Source organism: Monodelphis domestica, chromosome 2 (assembly GCF_027887165.1).
Source record: "Monodelphis domestica isolate mMonDom1 chromosome 2, mMonDom1.pri, whole genome shotgun sequence".
NCBI classification, from domain to species: Eukaryota; Metazoa; Chordata; class Mammalia; order Didelphimorphia; family Didelphidae; genus Monodelphis; species Monodelphis domestica.
The window spans coordinates 450,459,111-450,479,379 of record NC_077228.1 but is presented as its reverse complement, the minus strand read 5'-3'; the positions used below and the strand labels follow the sequence as shown (position 1 = coordinate 450,479,379).

The window sequence follows — 20,269 nt, the reverse complement described above, 5'->3', positions numbered from 1 at the left end:
TCCTATCTGACCTAAAAACATTTAAATATTTTATTTTCTTTGAAAATACATTTTACTGATGCCTTTGTTTATAATAAGCAAAAAGCAAACATTAAATATACTAACCAAAAGGGCAAAAAAATCTGTCTGTATATCTATCTGTGAATGTATAGTGTGACATTTTTTAACCCTTACCGTCTGAGCACTGAGGGCTAGGAAATTGGAGTTAAATGACTTATCTGGAGTGGTCACATATCTAGGAAGTTTCTGAGGTCAGATTTGAACCCAAGTTCTGCTGACTCCAAGCCTGGCACTCTATCCACTGTGCTACCTAGCTACCCTGTGTTGGATGTATCTTGACCCTGTTCAAATATCTAAAGTCAATAGCAGAGTCAAGACTAGAATCTAGGCTTTCTAATTTCAAGTTCAGTGCTTTTCCAATTGTATAGTGCTGAACAAGGAGCATGTTTTCAAAAGTTGTCTATTAAAGGGAGGAACCTTGTAATTTTAAAAGTACCAAAATAAATTAACTATAAATAAGCCTTAGGATTGCCCCCTTTTTCCTGCCTCCTGACTTTACTGTAGGTATGAAAAAAATGACATTTGGATGCTTATAGAATCTTTTTTTGTTGTTTAGTCATTTCATTCTTGTCCAACTCTTCATGACCCCATTTGGGGTTTTCTTGGCAAAGATACCAGAGTGATTTTCTATGTTCTTCTCCAACCCATTTTACAGATGAGGAACTGAGGCAAACAAGATTAAGTGACTTACCCAAACTTACATAGATAATAAGTGTCTGAGGCCTGATTTGAACCCAGGAAGATGAATCTGTCTTACTCCAGGCCTGCCATTCTCTCCATAACATAGTTGACATTCAATGCCTCACTAGAACTGAAAAGAACTTTTAAAAATAATTTAATCAAAATCTTTCATTTTTTTAGGTAAGGAAACATCCCAGGAAGGCTTGGTAACTAACCCAAACTCGCACAGTTTTCTAATAACAAAGCCACAAAGATAACCCCATTCTCCAGAGCTTAAGTACAGTGTTCAGACCAATCTTACCAATTTTATGACACCTCTGTAACTTCTGCTTTAATTTTTTTTACTAGACGGTACATATTGCCTTCTGTAAAAATGAGCTAAATGTGCCAGCTTTAGGAGAAACAAGTAACTAGCTCGGGGACCAAGATGACAATTTTGGTTGGTTTTTAGACCCCTGTATTCCTGAGAATCACAAATTCCTCTTAAGAGACATATATAATGTTGGAACTGTCTGACCTTCCAAGATCCCAAAGAGAGAATTTCAATCAGTGGCTCTTTACTCTAATTTTTTTCTCTCTCTTCATTAGTATGAGTTTCAATAGTATTCTGCTGCAATGATATTTAGCTCCATTACCTTTTCCTGTTAAAGCAAGCCTTAAAATCCTAAAAAGATGACAGGGTATAAGAGGAATCTAAGCTCTTGAAAGATTCATACAGCAATGATTTCTATAACCTTTTTCTATGAATGGCAGTGACACAGTTCTATCAACTGTAAATCATAGACCCACTGAATCTTAGATGCAGAATTGAAGGGACCTTGAGGTCATCTAGTCCAACTCCCCATTGCTTACCAAATTAAAGTCCCAACTCTTTAGCTTGGAAAAAAAAGAATTCCTCAGAAAGACATACACAGAAACTCTCATATCTCAAAAACCACACACACCAAGCAGAGTAGTTTTTAAGAGAGCACCATTTATGACTTGTAAGATAATATCACTTTTTGGCCATAGGCATATCATTCATTTATGTCCCATAAATTAAGTTAATTACCCCCCCCCCAGTAACCTTCCTAGGCAATTAGGTGGCAGAGAACACTGGACTAAGAAACTAAACAACCCAACATCAAATCCTGTATAACAATGGGCAAATCACCTAACCTCTCTCAGTCTAAGACTCTTCATTGGGAAAATAGGGAATAATATTTCTCACAGCTGCCCAAAATTCACCCTAAAAAGTCTCTGAGGAGGCCTTAATTTTAACTACTTCAGATGTTACTGACATCTGAAATTGTCTGAGTGATGATTCTACCTGCCAGTTGTACCATATAAGATGCCCAATGACAGCTCCCTGAGGTCATGAAGAGTTGGACAGGAATGAACAACAAAATGTGGTCAAGAACATGTAATTGAACCACTCATTCATTGCACAAGACACCTCCCTAGGACTGTAAACTGCTCAAGAGCTACATTAATTGAGGAAATTTACTCAGCAGGGAGTTCCATATATCAATTAAATCACATATATGAAGATAGACAGATAGACAGACACAGACAGGCAAACAGAAAGGAAGATGGATGGATGGCTAGAGAGAGAGAGAGAGAGAGATGATAGATGATGGATAGATAGATGTATGGATGGATGGATAATTGGATGCATGGACAGGCAGACAAGATAGATAGATGGTTATATAGATGGACAGATATATATAATGGAGATGTGGACATATATAGGTATATTAAAGTATGAATATCTATATATTTATATGTGTGTTATATATGTATATGTTTTAATACCACAAATGCCCCTGAAACATCTTTATTATTAATTTTTTAAAACCACGTTAGATTTTTAGATATAGTTGATAACACAGTTCTGGATCTGCTGATCTCATTTTGCATCTCTTCATAAAGGTCTTTCTTTAGTCCTTGAATTCTTCATATTAATCTTTCTCAGTAGCACACAAATCCTCCATAATATTAAGGTACTATAGACCCCAAATCATTCACTTTTTCGCCCATTTTGGGCTATCTATTGTTTGCTGTTACATCTTTTGGTTTTCCATTGAGATATGTAGAGGCAAGCTGTCTACATAACAAGTTTGGTTCTGCAGAAAAGCTGTTGTCATCAGCTTCCTGGTACTGACCACCATTGTGCCTAATCATCATCCAAAGCATGTTGAGTGACAGTTTTTATATCATCAATTTTAAGCTGAAGTGACATTAGGAAGTTACTGATTCTAGCCTCTCATTTTACTTGATGAGGAAACTGGAAGCCTGGAAAGATTTAAATGACTTCTCAAAGTTTACCCAGGTAGTGGGTAGCAGAGACCAAATTTGAAAGGTGCCTTGGATCATTTTATTTGCCAATTATTAAAGCCAGTTCCTTAGGCTGGAGTTTATTTGCGCTTATAAATGTGCATACGTGTGACAAAATTCCAAGCACAGGAGAGACAAGAGACTCTAAGACTCTGCCACTTATAAAACTGAAGTAAATTCGTTTTGTCTTATTTGCCAACTGGTCACAGCTGAATAATTATGGAGAGATTTTGATGCAATTCCTTATTGTAATGAGCAGCTGAGAGAAAAGCCCTCTCCTGTCTCCATCCAGCTTCCCATTTATAAATCCCCAAACAATCTGCCTTTGTTGAAAGCTCTTACTCAGCATGGCTTAAGTTGTTATCTAATAGGAGAAGATTTGTAAAGACCAGGTTTTCAGAAAAGTCATGGAATTATAATAATAATAATATGATTTACATTAATATAGTTCTTGAATGTTGCAAAGTGTTTTATTTATATTCTCTTATTTAAGCCTTCTCTTATTTGAGCCTGTTTGGTAGATGCTATTATTATGCCCATTTTACAGATAAAGAAACTTCCAGATTTCATTGGCCTTTTTATCTGCTATGCCATTTCACTGCTTTTTAGAACTGGCAGGGACTAGAAGTCATCTAGTTTATCTCCCTAGTTTCAGAAATGAGGAAGAGGAAGGAAAATTTAACCAGACAAGTCCAATGTCACACCAGTTATAAGTGTGAGATAACATTTGAACCCAGGATCTCTGAGTGGTCCAGAACCTGAACTCTTTCTTCTATATATGTCTCCTTTTTGTGAATTTTCTTTTCCTTTGTAATAAAAATAATTCTAAACCAGATGGATATAATACTACATTTTACTCTCTATAACAGCCCTATTAAATAATTTAAATACTTGTATCCTGACTGTACAGAAGAGCATACCAAGGTGTCCCAGAGGTGAAATGATTTGCCTGTGGCCACAAGCAAGCCAGCCACAGAGCAGAGATTAATATCTAGATTCTTCTGACTCTACAACTGGGTCAGTCTCCATAGTAGCTTCTGAATCCATTTTGCAGTAAACAAAATGGTCCATTGGGAGGGAATAGGGAGAGATGTAGTGTGTGAATAATAGTCTTAGCTCACGAAGAGATCAGCTCATAAAATTCATTTGGTTCATGAGGCACCTTCTGTTTGCTTTGCCAAAGAAAGTTAAATGCCATTAAGTTTCACATACCAAGAGACTGTTTGGTCTCCCACATAGTAACTGGTTCACTTCACTGAAGACGGAAGCCTGTAAGAAATTACAGCTGCATTTCTTTCTTTCACAGACCTATAAATGATTGTATTGCTTTTCCAAGTGAATCTCCTTTAGCAGGTTCAAATTTTCCCTGTTGGGAACTTGTAACTTAAAGAAAACATTTTAAAAAACTGTGTTTATGTCCTTAGGAAGTTACTAGCATGCCTCTACATCAGTCTGGAAATTTCTTTTCACAAGGATGTTTTGGCTAATTTTGATGGACTTTTTACCTATTGCTTTTATTTTTCTTTTCCAACCTATGATTTCCTTGCTATGGGGGACTCCCTAGTGTGAAAATACCCTCCACCAATTCTAATTAGCAAGTTCTGTGAGTTAGTCTTGGAAAGATTCCTAGGCATTGAGCGATTAATTTTTTTTTTCATTTTATGGACTTAGAATCTAAGAACTAAAAGGGATCTTAGCAATCATCTAGTCCAATCACTTTGGGGCAGGGAGCTGGGCTTGGAGTCAGGAAGATTCAAATCTGGTCTCAGACACTTAAGTAGCTATGTGACCCTGAGCAAGTTACTTAACCCCACTTGTCTCAGTTTACTCATCTGTAAAATGAGCTAGAGAATGAAATGGCAATTCACTCCAGCATCCCCAAATGGGGTCATGAAGAATCACATAGGATTGAAAAAGAACTAAACAACAATCCAGTTGGTTCGAGTTACAGATGAGGAAAAAAGATTCAAATTCTCCAAACTCACACCAATAATTAATGGCAGAACCAGAATTAGAACCCATTTCTCAAGGTCAATGGTATTATTACCACATATGTAAATATAAGCAAAAATAGTCCCTGTCCTCAAGGAGTTTCCATTCTAATAAAGACAACACATAAAAGCAGTGTAGTATAAATATTAAAAATCAATTCTCTGGGAGAAAATATATTCTGACACACTTTTAAGTTTAATCTGCCTTAAATAGTATTTTCCCATCACTTTCTTAAGTCTAGACAATTATCAGAACAACAAAAAAAAATCAACTTCTGATTTGTAGCAGGGACAAAGAGAAGGGGCAGGTGGGTGGCTAAGTGGATACAGAGCCAGGCCTAGAGATGGGATGTCCTCAGTTCAAATTTGACCTAAGCCCCTTCCTATCTGGTGTGACCCTGGGCAAGAAACTTAACCTCAATTACCTAGACCTTACTGCTCTTCTGCCTTGGAACTAATACTTACTATGAATTCTAAGACATAAGGTAAGGGTTTAAGAAAAATAGGGAGGGAAAAGAGGAGGGAAAATGAGGCTGGATCAGTGATTATTATTATTGGGATCTCTCAGGTGAGGAAAATTGCGTTACCAAAGTGGATCTCTCTTAGAGAGTAGTCTCTGGAGCACTAATAGTTTAAGTAATTTGTGCAGGGTGGCATAGCATATGTATGTCAGAGGCAGGACTTAAATCTAGGTCTTCTTAATGTTGAAGCTACAAAATCATTCTCTCTGTCTCTGTCTCTCTCTTTCTCTGTCTGTCTCTCCCCCATCTCTGTCTTTACCCTCCTCCCCCTCTTCCTCTCTCTGCCTGTCTCTCTCTCTCTCTTTCCAAATATATGTATGTGTATGTGTGTGTGTGTGTGTGTGTGTGTGTGTGTATTTCCTATGGAGAGAGAGAGAGAAGGAGGGAAAACATAGACAGACAGAAGACAGACAAATAGATAGACATGAGTGGGGCTCCATGTGAAACCTACTCAGCAAAACATCAGAGTCTGGCCTGGGCAGATGGTAATTGGTAAGTGATTCTCCAGTAGCTCTTGCAAGCATATTCTTGCTCTAGTTGGGACTCAAAGGTGAGCTGTCTTTTTTCAAATTCTTCAGGCTAACTTGGTCAGTATCAGCAATGTGGGCTATGGAAGCCAAAAGACTTAATATGCACAATATTCCAGAGATACATATAAACCAGCTCCTAATTAAATGGGATGATAAAATGCCTTCAAACAACTCCTGAGTGAGTCTATTCCTGGCAGTCATAATGAAATGATCTCTTTCTCTAGGTTTGAGAGAGACTATTAAGGAAATCAAAATTAAACTTAAGTAGATTAATGATGGCTTGAAAAAACAAATAAATTAGAATTTGAAAAGTTGCCCATCAATTGGAGAATAGCTAAAAAAGTTGTGGTATATGATTGTGATGGAATACTACTGAAATGATGAGCAGATCTTACAACAATGACCAATATAGAAGGGTGTCTTGCATGATAACTAATATATATATGGCCTAGATCAAATTGCTTACCACCTCTGAGTAGGGAGAGGGAAGGGAAGGGGGAATATGGTTTGGATCTTTTAGTTTTGGCAAATGTATGTTGGAAATTATTATTACCTGTAATTAGGAAAATAAATTATCTTTGAATTTTAAAAAATAATGAGCAAATTAATTTTAAAAAACATGGAAGACCCAAATGAAATTCTAAATAGCAAAATGAATAGAACCAAGAGAATGTTGTATAGAGAAATATTGTTTAAAGAATAATTGAGGTGGCAGCAAAGTGACTTCAGTAGTCTTGGGTTCAAATACTTCCTAGCTGTTTGACCCTGGGCAAGTCATATAATTCCTATTGTCTAGCCCTTTGCCTCTCCTCCCTTGGAACCAGTACACAGTATTGATTTTATCAAGTCAAAATCTGTCTTCCTGTAATCTCTACCTATTGTTTTTAGTTTCTAATTCTGCTTTCTAGGTCCAAGCCAAAAGTAAAATTTGATTCCTCTACCTTATGAACACCCTTCAAATAACTGATCAACACTCTCTTGCCCTTCCTAGGTCTTTCCTCTCTGGATAACATTCCCAATACTTCAGTATGTCCTTAAGTACCATGGGCTCCAGGTTTTTCCAGTCCTGTTTGACTTATCCTAAAGGAAGATTGTTAGTCACCTTTCCAAAATGTAGAAGCCATGCAGATGTGGTCTATCCAGGTCCCAGTACAGCAGAGACTACACCTTCCTCCCCTGGTGCCTTGTTTCTAAGATAATCCCTTCTTTCCCCACATTTTTTATTGTGCATCATAACTAATTTTGACTTCCTTATTTTAATAGATAAAACATTTTAAGTATTTTCTGTATGCCAAGCACTATCTGTCTATGTTTTCCCCTATGTGTAGATATCTATCTATCTATTCTTCCCTCTCTCAAGATAGATAGGTAAATAAATATATAGATAAGATAACACAGATGAATTGATGGAGAGAGAGAAAGAGAGAGAGAGAACAATTTTGTAATTTCAACATCAGGGAGACCTAGATTTAAGTCCTGCCTCTGACATACACATGCTATGTGACCCTGCACAAGTTACTTAAACTATTAGTGCTCCAGAGACTACTCTCTAAGAGACAGATAGACAAATAGGCTGACATAGGCAGATTGATAGGCAGGTAGTTAGATAGATAGACAGACATAGGCAGACAGTCAGACAGATACATACATACACAGATAGACAGATGAATAGATAGACAGATAGACAGACAGATAAACAGACAGAGACAGAAAGATAGATGTCAGAAAGACAGATATATACATACATACATACATACATACACAGATAGACAGAAAGACAGAAAGATAGGTAGAGGTAGATAAAGATGATAGATAGATAGATAGATAATGATAGATAGATAGATAGATAATTATAGATAGATAGACAGATAAACAGAGACAGAAAGACAGATGTCAGAAAAACAGATATATACATACATACATACACAGATAGACAGAAAGAAAGATAGATAGGTAGAGGTAGATAAAGATGATAGATAGATAGATAGATAGATAGATAGATAGATAGATAGATAGATAGACAGACATAAACAGAGACAAAAAGACAGATGTCAGAAAAACAGATATATACATACATATACAGATAGACAATCAGACAGAAAGATATGCAGGTAGAGAGGTAGATAGATTGGTAGATAGATAGATAGATTGATAGATAGACAGACAGACAGATAGATAGATAGACAGACAGACACAGAAAGACAGATGTCAGAAAGACAGATATATACATACATACATACATACACAGATAGACAGAAAGATAGGTAGAGGTAGATAAAGATGATAGATAGATAGACAGACAGACAGACAGACAGATAGATAGACAGACAGAGATAGAAAGACAGATATATTCATACATACATACACAGCCAGAAAGACAGATAGGTAAAGGTAAAGATAGATAGATAGATAGATAGATAGATAGATAGATAGATAGATAGATAGATAGATAGATAGATAGATAGATAGATAGATAGATAGATAGATAGATAGATAGATAGGTAGGTAGGTAGATAGGTAGATAGGTAGATAGATGAATATTTAGAAAGACACACCCACACATATATCTGTAGATAGATAAGATAGATCTCCCCACATACAGAATAGATAATACATAATGAAGGAGGAGGAGGCTCTAGCAGCTGGGAATCATCAGAAAAGACCTCATGAAATAGATGGAGCTTGACCTGAGCTTTGAAGGAAACCACCTGTAATACCTACCTCAGAGCACTGTTTGGAAGCTGAAATGGGACACTGTATGTAAAACACTTAGCAAATTTTAAAGCCCTATGTAAATGTCAGCTCTTATGATTGCCATCCTTGTATGCAAAGGACAGAACATTTTATTATTGTGGAGCTGTCTCCAATCATCCAAACAGGCAGAGAACTGAAAATAGCTTTTCAAAAGTGGGGCCTGAATTTCAACAGGGTGGCAATAAAAATGAGATTGAGAAATATGCCACCAAGTTAGCCTAAGCAATCAAGCGTGGTACAAATTTAACAAGATCACACAAACATCTGCTCCATGACTGTCCTTCCTTGTAACCCAAACTACCCAAGAGCCACAGGGAGAATACTATTTAGCTCATTTCAATTAAGAGTCGGGATCGTATCAAGGGCTGGTCTTTTTTGGAGGAGAGGACGGGAGGAGAGGGCAAGGTGAATAGAAGCTTTAGCTGTGTCAATCAGAAGTAGCCAGATGTTAGTGCTGCTCTGATAAGACCATATAAATGCTAGACTACTGCCAGCTTATACCTAATTTAAAGCTTTGTGGGCTAAGGAAAATGAGTACTTGAAAGAAATTTATTGTTTGGAAAATGTCAAGACTCAAAATTTGCTTTTCATTAGATTTCAGCGGAGTAGCTATCCGTTTATTATTTTTCACTACCTGGAGTGGTAAAAGCACATGTATTATGATTTTCTGTTTCCATTTCAGGTCTATATCTCCCTACAGCATATAAATCTGTTCAATGTATTTGGCATCTCTTATACTCATGGTGAGTTAGGAGGCATCTTAGATTTACAATAAAAAATTGGAGTTTGAATCCCAGTTACTACTTAGAGCACATAAATCTGTCTAATATATGTGGTAACACTTATTCCTGTGTTAGGAAGAGTCTTGGGTTTACAAGCAAAAGATATGGGTTTGAATCCCTCTTATTACTTACTAGAACAAATTAGTTACCTTCTCTGAGCCTTAGTTTCCCCATAAGTAAAATGTGGATGATGATAATATAATATATACCTCATAATGCTGTTGTAAAATTTAATAAGAAAATTATTTTTAACTTTAAAATCAATGCCTAAATATAGTAAGAATAGTTGATTTCATTATATTCTTTATAATTTCATTATATTCTCCAAAGTACTTGCTTTTGAAGGAGGTGATTTTTAAAGTATCTACAATTTGTGTTTTCTGCTGCTTGGTCATTGGGTTTATTTTCCTAGATTTCGTGAGCATGTGGCCATGGTATTCATTATCTTATTTGTTGTTCTGCAGTTTGAAATGCTAACAGGATCACTACCATTCCAAGGAAAGGACAGAAAGGAGACCATGGCCCTCATCCTCAAGTAAGTAACAAAATTTATCATTTGAGCATAATTCTCATTATTAGGGCCCATTGCTAGGAGCAGGAAAAGTTTATAAGAAGAATCAGATAAGCCAGGCAACACCAAAGGTTCTTGATTTGGTAGAGGTTCTTAATAGGAGATCTGTAAACTTTTAAAATTTTTCCATAATTATATTTCAGTATAATTTATTTTCTAATAATACTATGGATTTTATTTTATGCATTTAAAAATATTGAACTGAGAAGGGGTCCATAGACCTAAATTCATCCCCCTCTTTATTCCAGGTAATTCAGAAACTTTTCTCTATAGTAAAGTGAAAACAATCAGTTTTGATTGGTCAAGACTCTTGAAGCAATGTCTAAAATGGAGTTTAATTTCTTCTTTCTTTTCCTCATACCACTTCTTTCTCTAGTGTACTGAGATTTTAGAGGTAGACTGTCCTATCAGTTTCCTCACACATGCCTCTCTCTTCCTTGCAAAGATCTGCTCTGCATCTGAAGTTGATTTCATCTACTAATCCAGAAGAAGAGCTGGTTGTTTGTGCATAGTTTAAGTTGACTCTGAGTGCTTATATCTATAGTTTTACCCAGGTACATCTCAGATACAATCCAAGGATATCTCTGGGAATAAACCTGTATCCTGGGACTGTTTTTTTGCCAGCCAGGCAATCTCTAGTCTGGATTTACTTTCCTGGGACTCTTCAGATGTGGTCTAATTTCTATATTAAGAGTTCTTAATTTTTTGTGGTCCATCAGGCCCCTTTGGCAGTCTGGTGAAAATTACAAACTCCTCCTTAAAATGAAATTTTAAACACATAAAATAAAATACTTTACAAAGGATATCAATTATATTGAAATGCAGTGTTTATATATAATTGATAATTGATAAAATATAATAGATAAAATAATATATAATTGATAAAATTATATTTGATATAATTGATAATATATTACCAATACAATTGATATAATAAATAATTGATAAAATGTATTTGTGTTTTATCTATATAATTATAATATATATAATCAGTACATTTCAATATTTTATTAGAATACATATTAGAATTATACATTAGAAATAATAATAGTTCCAATAACAATTAGCATTTTATTTAGCATTTAAGGTTTATAAGGTACTTTACCTGGGGATAATAAACTTAAATATATATTTAAGTTTACAGTTCCCAAGTTAAGAACCCCTGCTCTGAGGCATTATTGTGTTTTTTGCCTAAAGCTCTAGGTATTCTCAAGTAGTACTCAAGGTAAATTCAAAGCAATTTCAGAGGCACCATACAGATGTCCCAAAATATATCCTCATTCAATTGCCTTAGTATTAAAAAAATTACCAATATTAAATATTAATTACTTAAGTTGCTGCCCTTTCTTATAGTCTCCTAAAATGTAAATAACCTCAGGAGATAGCCCATACTTTTTTGCTGTTTATTTTTGTCAGAATCTGTGGTTTCAACCATTTAGGGAATTCTATAACAGCATTGGCAAATGTTTTCAAGATCATGTGCCCAAAGTGCAACTTCAAGTTGCCTATGAGCCCCCCACATTACTCTAGACAGTGGAGGGAGAAAGTGCTTGCATCAAGAGACTGGACAGAGGGGCTGAGCATGCAAAAAATGTCCTCAAGCACTATGGAGAAGGGGAATGGAGCAGCCCTCTCTGTGCACCCTCTCTGTGTCATGGCTTCGCCAGCATGGCTCTATACCAATGGAAACTTCTTCCAGTTAGGCAGATCAGCATTTAATAATCTTAGAGAGTTTCCTGGAAACAAATGACTTGCCCAGGGTCACACAGCTAAAATGTGCCAGAGGTAAGATGTGAACTTGGGTCTTCCTGCCTCCAAGTTCAACTCTCTATCCACTGCCTCAAATTACCTTTACACACACATAACACATGCACTGATACTTTGACCAGATCGCTTTCTTCCCTAAGTGATGGAGCCAAAGACAGCATGAGAATACAAAGCGTTTGAGAGAGTAAGATTACTGAAAAGAGCATCAAGGGAGTCCCCAAAATGACTTTTCCTACTAAACAGTTTGGATTAAGCCAGTTCTGGCCCTAGCTTTCACTCTAATGATATATGCAGCCTTCACTGAAAAGGTAAACACTAAGGCAAAGAATAAATTCCTTCTTCCTAAATAACTTTCCTAGAATATGATGAGGTGATTGTGGAAAGCTCACCCTATTTCTACCTGGACTATCCTAATTAATAAATGTTAGAGAAGCCTGTCTGCCTTTATAGTTAATATGCCACCTCATCTAAACATTATAATCAGATAAAGGCATCTGTTGGCTGAGTCTCCTTACCATTTCCCAGTTCATTCATTGGAAATTCTTGATTACATTTTTCACCCTTAGTTTGCAAATTGTTCTTGGCAAAAAAGTAATTATAATAACTTAGTTCGGTTCATTATCAAATTTACTCTCAAGGATTTTTTTTATCCTTGGGGCCAGGGCTTGTGATGAGGATAAAGAAATCTCAACATGGTCATGTATCTACACTCTGACCATATCTTCATTTCCCTATAAGTTTCAGGAAATGGAAAAGCCAAAAGGGAAAGGGGTAGGATAGACATGAGAAAATGAAAGAGAGGAAGACGGCCTCTAGATAGCTTCTACAAACTCACAATTAAGAGAATGAAATTACAACCAGCAGAAGAATCCAAGAGTTAGTCAGTTTAGCCAGCTTCCACCCCCAGCCTTGCTGATGGTGCATACACTTGCCATTTTGTAGAACAGAGAGCTTCCTGAAAAGTGGAACATAAGCTGAAATTTTTGTTAATTAAATCCTATTTCAAATGAAGGATGGAATGCACACAGAAATAGCAATACTGTGGAATGATCAACTGTGATAGACAGCTACTCTCAGCAATACAAAGATCCAAAACAATGCTAAGAGACTTGGGACAAAGAATGCTCTCCACCTCCAGAAAAAGAACTGTTGGAGCAAGAATACAGAAGAAAGCATATGATTTTCCAATTGTTTACTTGGGTTTATGTTTTGGGGTTTTGGTTTTACAAGATTATTTACAAAAATGAACAATATAGAAAAAATAAAATTAAGAAATTTTTAATAAAATAAATATAAATTAAAAGAAGGAAGAAATTTAAAGGAATCCTCTTGTGAATCCTTTTGGGAAACAAATAATTTTGTTGCCACCACCTACCAACACTCCCTGCTAATTTTCATCTATTAAAAATATGAATATTTATGTATCTGTGCTTTCAAATAGAGCACACCACTCCCTAATTTATTTAGAGTGGTGACTTAAAAGCATCAGTTCCTAGTGTTTAGAGATATTTGATTCTCTGTCTTCATATCCCCAAAGCCTAGCATAGTGCCTGAAACAATACAGGCACATAAAAAGCTTTTTGGTGAATTATTTCCTTCTTACTGAGATGAGCCAAACTCAAGTAATAAATAGTATGTCTTTTTCAAGAAAAAGATTAGAAATAGTGCTCTCTGAAAGAAAAGTCTAAAATTTAGTCTTTAGCTGTTCATCATAGAAAGATTCTATCTTGCCAAAAATGAGATGGCTTTTTCTCCTCCTCCTCTACCCCATCCCTGCCTCCTTTTCCCCTCTTCTCCCTTCCTCTTCCTTATTCTTCTTGTTCTTTTCCTCTTATTTAGTCTCCTCTGCCTCCTCCTCTTTTCTTCTCCATGTCTTCCTCTTCTCATTCTCCTCTTTTCCTCTTCTACCCCCACTTCTTTTCTTTCTTTTTCCTCCTCCCTCTTCCTTCTCCAGTTCCTCCTATTTTTCAGCTCCTTCTCTAAAAGCATTGCTCCTTATTTGGAGAATTTGTGTTACAACAGACTGGTATTCTAGCATTAAAATAAGAAAGTTCAAAAGTTCTCCCTCCAACATGACTCACCTAGCTGAGCCAACATGGAAAATTCAACTTTGTCAATGGTTTCTTTTGACAGCCAGGTGGTTCAGTGAATAGAGTACTAGACTGACACTCAGGAAGACCTGAATTTGAATCCTACCTCAGATATTTTCTAGCTATGTGACAATTAACCTCTTAGCTTTAGTTTCCTCGTCTGTAAAATAGGGGTAACAATATTTCCTGCCTCGTAAGTTGTAAGGCATAAGTAAGATAATATATTTAAGGCACTTAGCAAACCTTAAAATGCTATAGAAATGTAAGTTATTATTATTATGCTCTTGAAGCTTTAGTTGAAGTTATTTTACTCTTGCTGACTGAACTAGGAGACTTCATTTGAAGAGTTTTTGTCATTCAATCCTTTCAGTCCTGTCTAACTTTTCATGATCACATTTGGAGTTTTCTTGGAATGGTTTGCCATTTCCTTCTATAATTCATTTAACATATGAAGAAAATGAGGCAAATAATTAAGTAATTTTCCCCAGGGTCAAACTGCTAGCAAGTAAGGCTAGATTTGAATTCAGGTCTTCCTAAACCCAAATCCAATGTTCCGTCTTAATGTACCCTCTAGCTGTCCAATTGTAGTAAGTCCCATGGCCTGCTAGAAATTTAGGGTGTCACTAAAGCTTAAAGCTATACTAAGAATTTGGAGACAGCTGGTATAAAACCAGGCCTAACCTTCAGTCACAAGTCTCCATATATTTGAGTGGAAAAATTGCAGAAGGATTTCTAATGCTTAATGCCACCTATATGTTCTTTGCTGCTACAAAGGGGGTTCTATGTCTTTGGGCTCTAGATATACCATCACTGATGACTCAGTATTCCAGAAAATCTTCAGAAGGGTCTCTCTTCCTCTGTTTTACAAATTTATCTTATAACAAAACATTCTTATATTTTTCAGAGCTAAGCTAGGGATGCCTCAGTTCCTAAGCATTGAAGCCCAGAGTTTGCTGCGAGCACTCTTCAAAAGAAACCCCTCCAACAGACTAGGTATGGATGAATGTGTACTGTTTCTGTGTTCCCATGCAATTCTGAATGATAATGTAGATGTGGCTATTTACCCTTCTGTCCCCCAACTGTTATCTAGTGCCATTCTTACAGAGATTGAGAATTCCACCATATGAAAAGAGTTTCCCAGGAAGAGCACAGAAGCTGATGCATACAACATGGCCTCAAGAGATAAGCTATGCCCAGGATCTATCTCTAAGAACTGAAAGTGGCCAATCTAAAGCAGATCACCAATGAGTCTTGCCTACTCTTCATTTCCTTTTTAAATCATTAATATGCTAAGCAATTGACCTAAATGGACATCATCAGAGAGGATCCTTCATGGTGCAGCATAGTAACTGTCTCCAAAATAATAGCAAGTATTGGGTCGTCAATGGACCACATTGCCTTTAACAGGGGAATCCCCACCCTTTGCTTTGAGGTTCATACAGCCCTCTTGGTCACAGCACCTAAAGACAATCTGGATTTTGAAAGCAGCTCCAAACATGGGCATGTGGAACAGTAGTTCAAGAGAACAAGAATTGAGTGTTAAGAATTTGATTTAAAAACAACAACATTCCTTGAGTGGTAGAAGTAAAACTGTCTCACAGGCAAGACTGAGCTGAATTTCCCTATTCTTATGTATTTTTGCTGAACATAATTGACATTGAAAAAGATGCTTTCTTCCTCTCCAAAGGGTGGAGTTTTCCTTTTTAAATTTATTTTAGTGCAGATCTGTAATTTGCCAGGTTGGGGAACTCCTCCTATAAGGAAATATACCCTTTGTCAGTACAAATCTATGAGAATCCTGCCATTTTTAGACCCAGAGAGTTTGATGACTTAGCAGAGGTTAGATGACTTGCCCAGGCTCACACAGGTAGTTCACTGAAGAGGTATTACTTGAAATCAGTTCTTTCTGACTTTTAAGGTCTTCTCTTTATCTACTAAAGCATGATGCTTCTCAACAAAGGTAGAGGTATATATTAAAGGTATGTGTGTGTGTGTTTAAAAGATGTAAAGATGTAAATGAATTCTAAGAAGTATATTAGTCAATTGAAATTAATAATCATTTTCTATCTTAATTCAGTATCTTCAATTAAGCTTCTTTATCAGTCTATATATTTTGGTCTACACTTGTGTCCATATATACATGTATGTGTGAATTTATATACATGCAACTGAATATGTGTGCACATATCCAGACTTCATATAAAAGACTACCACTATTAATCCACTAATTATTCAACTACTTCATTTTATTGTTTGTTCAAGTATTAATATTCATTTATGCCCTTCAAACACAAATACCAGGCATGTTACTTAGACTAAGCATTTTACATAGCAAAGAAGGCATCTTTCCTTAAGGGAATTGCTGCCTGATAATTCCTTTAAAACACTGAAGATATCAAGTGCTAACTAATTTTGTTTTGAAGCTAATCTGAATGCCTGTCTTTCTTTAGATATTTCTCTCCCTCTAATTTGTAATTATTCACTACTGAGATTAAACTGTCTCTACTTAAGATTCCTTCTAGCTCTAAATTCTATTTTTTCCATATAATTTAATTGCTATAAAACAAACTTGAGGCTCTTTAATTCTATTCCTTTCTAAATCCACTTTCTTCTGCTTTAAAAAAGAGAGAAATATAGGCTATAAAGATTATCAGAAGTCCAAGTTCCATCTAGACCTAGTGATTTTAATGTACTTCAAGTGAAAAATGGAGCCAGTCCTTCACAGGGCCTTCACAGTGTCATTTAAACTTAGTTCTACCTGTAGAAATGCATACATGCATAGCAACTTGCATCATGTGGGGTGGGGGTGGAGAGTGTCACTGCAGTCCCCAAAGGAACTAGCCAATAGAAAGACCATGTATAAGCACTGCACCACACTTTCCTAGCATTTGAAAGACCAGGAAGTATTAATATTTAATGTTAACACTTTATATTTGTGCAATACTTTATACTTTCTAAAGGATTCTTCACATTTGGTACTCATAACACCCCTGTGAGACTTTTGTTCATTATTTTACTATTTGCACATTGGATTTTTCAGGGATATCAGAACTTCTGCTGATACCTTATCCATTTAAGGATTAACCTTCATTTCCTCTCATTCCTTAAATAACTGAATTTTAAAGAGAAAAAAAAGAATTTGATTGTGTATGTATGGAGTATCCTGACTTCAATTCTTATACATTTTCCCTTTCTCAAAGTACAATCTTGGCCAAACTTTCAAAGCCGTGAATTATCTATTTGTAACTTGAGAAGTATAATGCTGGCCTTTCAGTCAAGCTTTGGAAAGGCTTGAATGTTTGTTTTTCTACTTTTGTGCTTTGACAGGATGCTTTTAATTTAAAAATAAAATTTAAAAAAACACAAAACATAGAATTTTATAAACACTAAGAGTTAGTACTTCAAGTACTTGATTCTTCTAAAAACTCAAGGCTACTCCCTGCTTCAAAGTCCTTAAGAAAAATTTGCATTCTTTTAGCTAAGTATCATCTAAGTCTTCTCTTCTTTTTCCCATCTATTTCCAGAAATATATGGATTTTCCAGTGTTCTATTGTTAAGGGGAGGCAAGACATGGGAGGGTGGTAAAACAAAGGCAGTAAGGAATAATAATAGCTGGCATTGGTTTTATGCTTTAAGGATTACAAAACTTCTCAAATAGAAAAGTAACCTAGTATAGTGTGGACAGAGAACTGGCCTCCAAGTTCCAGTCCTGCCTCTGACACAAACTAGCTTATGATCCTAAGTTAACCCCCTCCATCCCACCCCTAAGGCTCTAAGTAACTCTCTGAGGCTCTATGTTGTAGAGATGGTGTTGTTTATATCATAAAGTTATTGTGAGGTTCAAATTGAAATGATGTGTGTAAAAAATTTTGTCAACCATATACATTGTGAATGGGAATTTCCTATTCCTGGAAATTGCCTAGATTGGTTTTTGGTACACTTACCTGCTATTTCTCCCAATTTACAAATGGGAAAACCTAAAATCATAAAGGTTAAGTGGCTTTCTTGTGATCAACTAATAAGTAACAGAGGTAGGATTCAAACTCCAGTCTTCTCTGGCTTAAAGCCCACTATGATACATTGATTCCCATTTTCAAGAGCTGATACTTATTTAACAATATATGGTTGACAAAATGTTTTTATATATTATTTCATTTATCTTCACAACAACCTTATGATGTAAATAGCCCAAAAATTATCCCTATTTTTGTTCAATTACTTTTAATTGTATCTGACCCTTCATGATGCCATTTGGCATTTTTCTTTGCAAATATGGGAGTGGTCTGCCATTTCTTTCTCCAGCTCATTTTACAGATGAGGAAACTGAGCAATAGAGAGTTTAAAAAGTTCCTTGCCAATTATATTGTTATGTACTACAGTGCATTGACTGGCATCAGGCTAGGTTCAAATCCTATCCTGATGTGAACTTGAATAAATCATAAGATCTCTCTGGACCTCAGTTTCCTCATCTCTAAAATGGAGTTGAACTAGATGGCTCCTAGGTATCCTTCTGAGCTCTAGATCTATGAATTGTGTTCCTTAAATAAATTTAATTAAAATTAAATTTAAATTCAAGTCTGCTGGATTCAAAGTCTTTCTATTTACTATTCACCATAACAGCTGCTGTGTTATCTGTCTGTTGCTTACTATGGTTATTAGAAATACTGACTTAGTGAAGTGGCTCAGCATCATCAGGCCTGGGTTCAAATTTGGCCTCAGATACTTCCTAGATATATGATCCTAGGCAAGTCACCTAACCCCAAATGCCTAGAACATCACTCTTTTACCTTACAATATACTTAGAATTTATTTTTTAAAAAGTAGTGATTCAATAGGAAGGGTCTGTTTTTGAATAAGAAGGACTTGAGTTTGAATCTCATCTCTGCTGTTTCTTGTGGGCAAGAAAATAAAAGAGTCAACCATATGATTGGAGGACTATAGCATGGAAAAGTGCGGCATTTTGAAACTCAGTCAATACCTTAGTGAGTTTTACTGAATTTGTTCCTATTTTTCTTTTTTTAATCTTAAAAAACTTTTGGGGGTGAAATATTTGGAAATAAAGTTGATATAAAAGCAAGGCAATATAATTTTAAAAATAAAGACCCCTGGAGACTTTGTAATCATATTAACCTGACAAATTTGGAAACTTTGTCATTAGAAGTTCCAATTTCCTTGAGGAAATAATGAAAAATTAAAGTAGCATTTTATATTAGGGACAACTAGATGGCACAATGAATAGAGCTCTAAACTGGAGTCAGAAAGACCTGAGTTCAAATATGGTCTCACATACCTAAGAACTATGTGATCCTGGACAAGTCAGTTAATTTCTGTTTGCCTTAGTTTACTCATCAGTAAAATGAAATGGAGAAGAAGAAAAAAAATACTTCAATACCTTTGCCAAGAAAGACCCAAATGGAGTTAAGAAGAGTTGGTCACCACTGAAAAACAACAAAATGGAGATTATTTCCTAGGGTTATTGAAAGGATCAAATGAAATAATATTGTAAAGTGCTTAGCACAGTGCCTAGCACATGCTAAGTGCTATATAAATATTATTATTAAATGTATTATTAAAAATATCATCTTCAGGCAGTGAAGAGTTAAGATCCATATTTCATAGATTGCTATGTATAGATTACCTATAACATAATAGATGAAATATATCTAGAACATATTTCATAATGTAATATAGCAATATAACATATAATGTATATATTACACACAAATTTTAAGATATAAACAGAATGACCCATTTGGGGGGATCAAAATCCCAATGAATGGACTGTATTTTGCAATACCTCTTTCACAGTTGATCAATCTATTTCCAAGGATTCAGGAAAATGTTTTCTAATTTTTCTTATTTTGATTTTCCTTTTATTTCTATTAACAGAAGCTTTTTCCAAGGCTTGAACAAAAGAGTTGGAGTACAACTTCCCTTCCCATCTTTCCACTGACAATAAACTATCCTGAAGTTAAGCTAGTGGCTCCATACTGTCTCTGTGGTTGTGAACTTTTAGAACTCAGAACAATAGCTATAGGATTTAACCCTAGAGGCTACATGAGACCAGATCTCAACATTTGTTCTCTGATCTGGTTGGGACATCTTTGCCTCTTCACTCAATGATGTAGAATTTTCTACTTGGAACTGCTGACAATAGTTTCTAAAAATAGACTGAGAAAGAAAGCACTGGTGCTTTAAACACATTC

The 20,269-nt window shown here is 35.7% G+C and overlaps 1 protein-coding gene across 4 annotated transcripts in view; it reads left to right on the top strand.

Moving 5' to 3' along the window:
• The window catches only part of RPS6KA2 (ribosomal protein S6 kinase A2), a 563,997-nt gene that overhangs the window by 448,053 nt on the left and 95,675 nt on the right, over nucleotides 1–20,269 (top strand). For all 4 annotated transcript variants that reach the window (XM_001371705.4, XM_007484888.3, XM_007484886.3 and 1 more), the window contains 2 exons: nucleotides 10,100–10,170; nucleotides 14,968–15,056. In XM_001371705.4, the coding sequence (XP_001371742.1) occupies nucleotides 10,100–10,170; nucleotides 14,968–15,056 (160 nt within the window). The remainder of the gene's footprint in view (nucleotides 1–10,099; nucleotides 10,171–14,967; nucleotides 15,057–20,269) is intronic.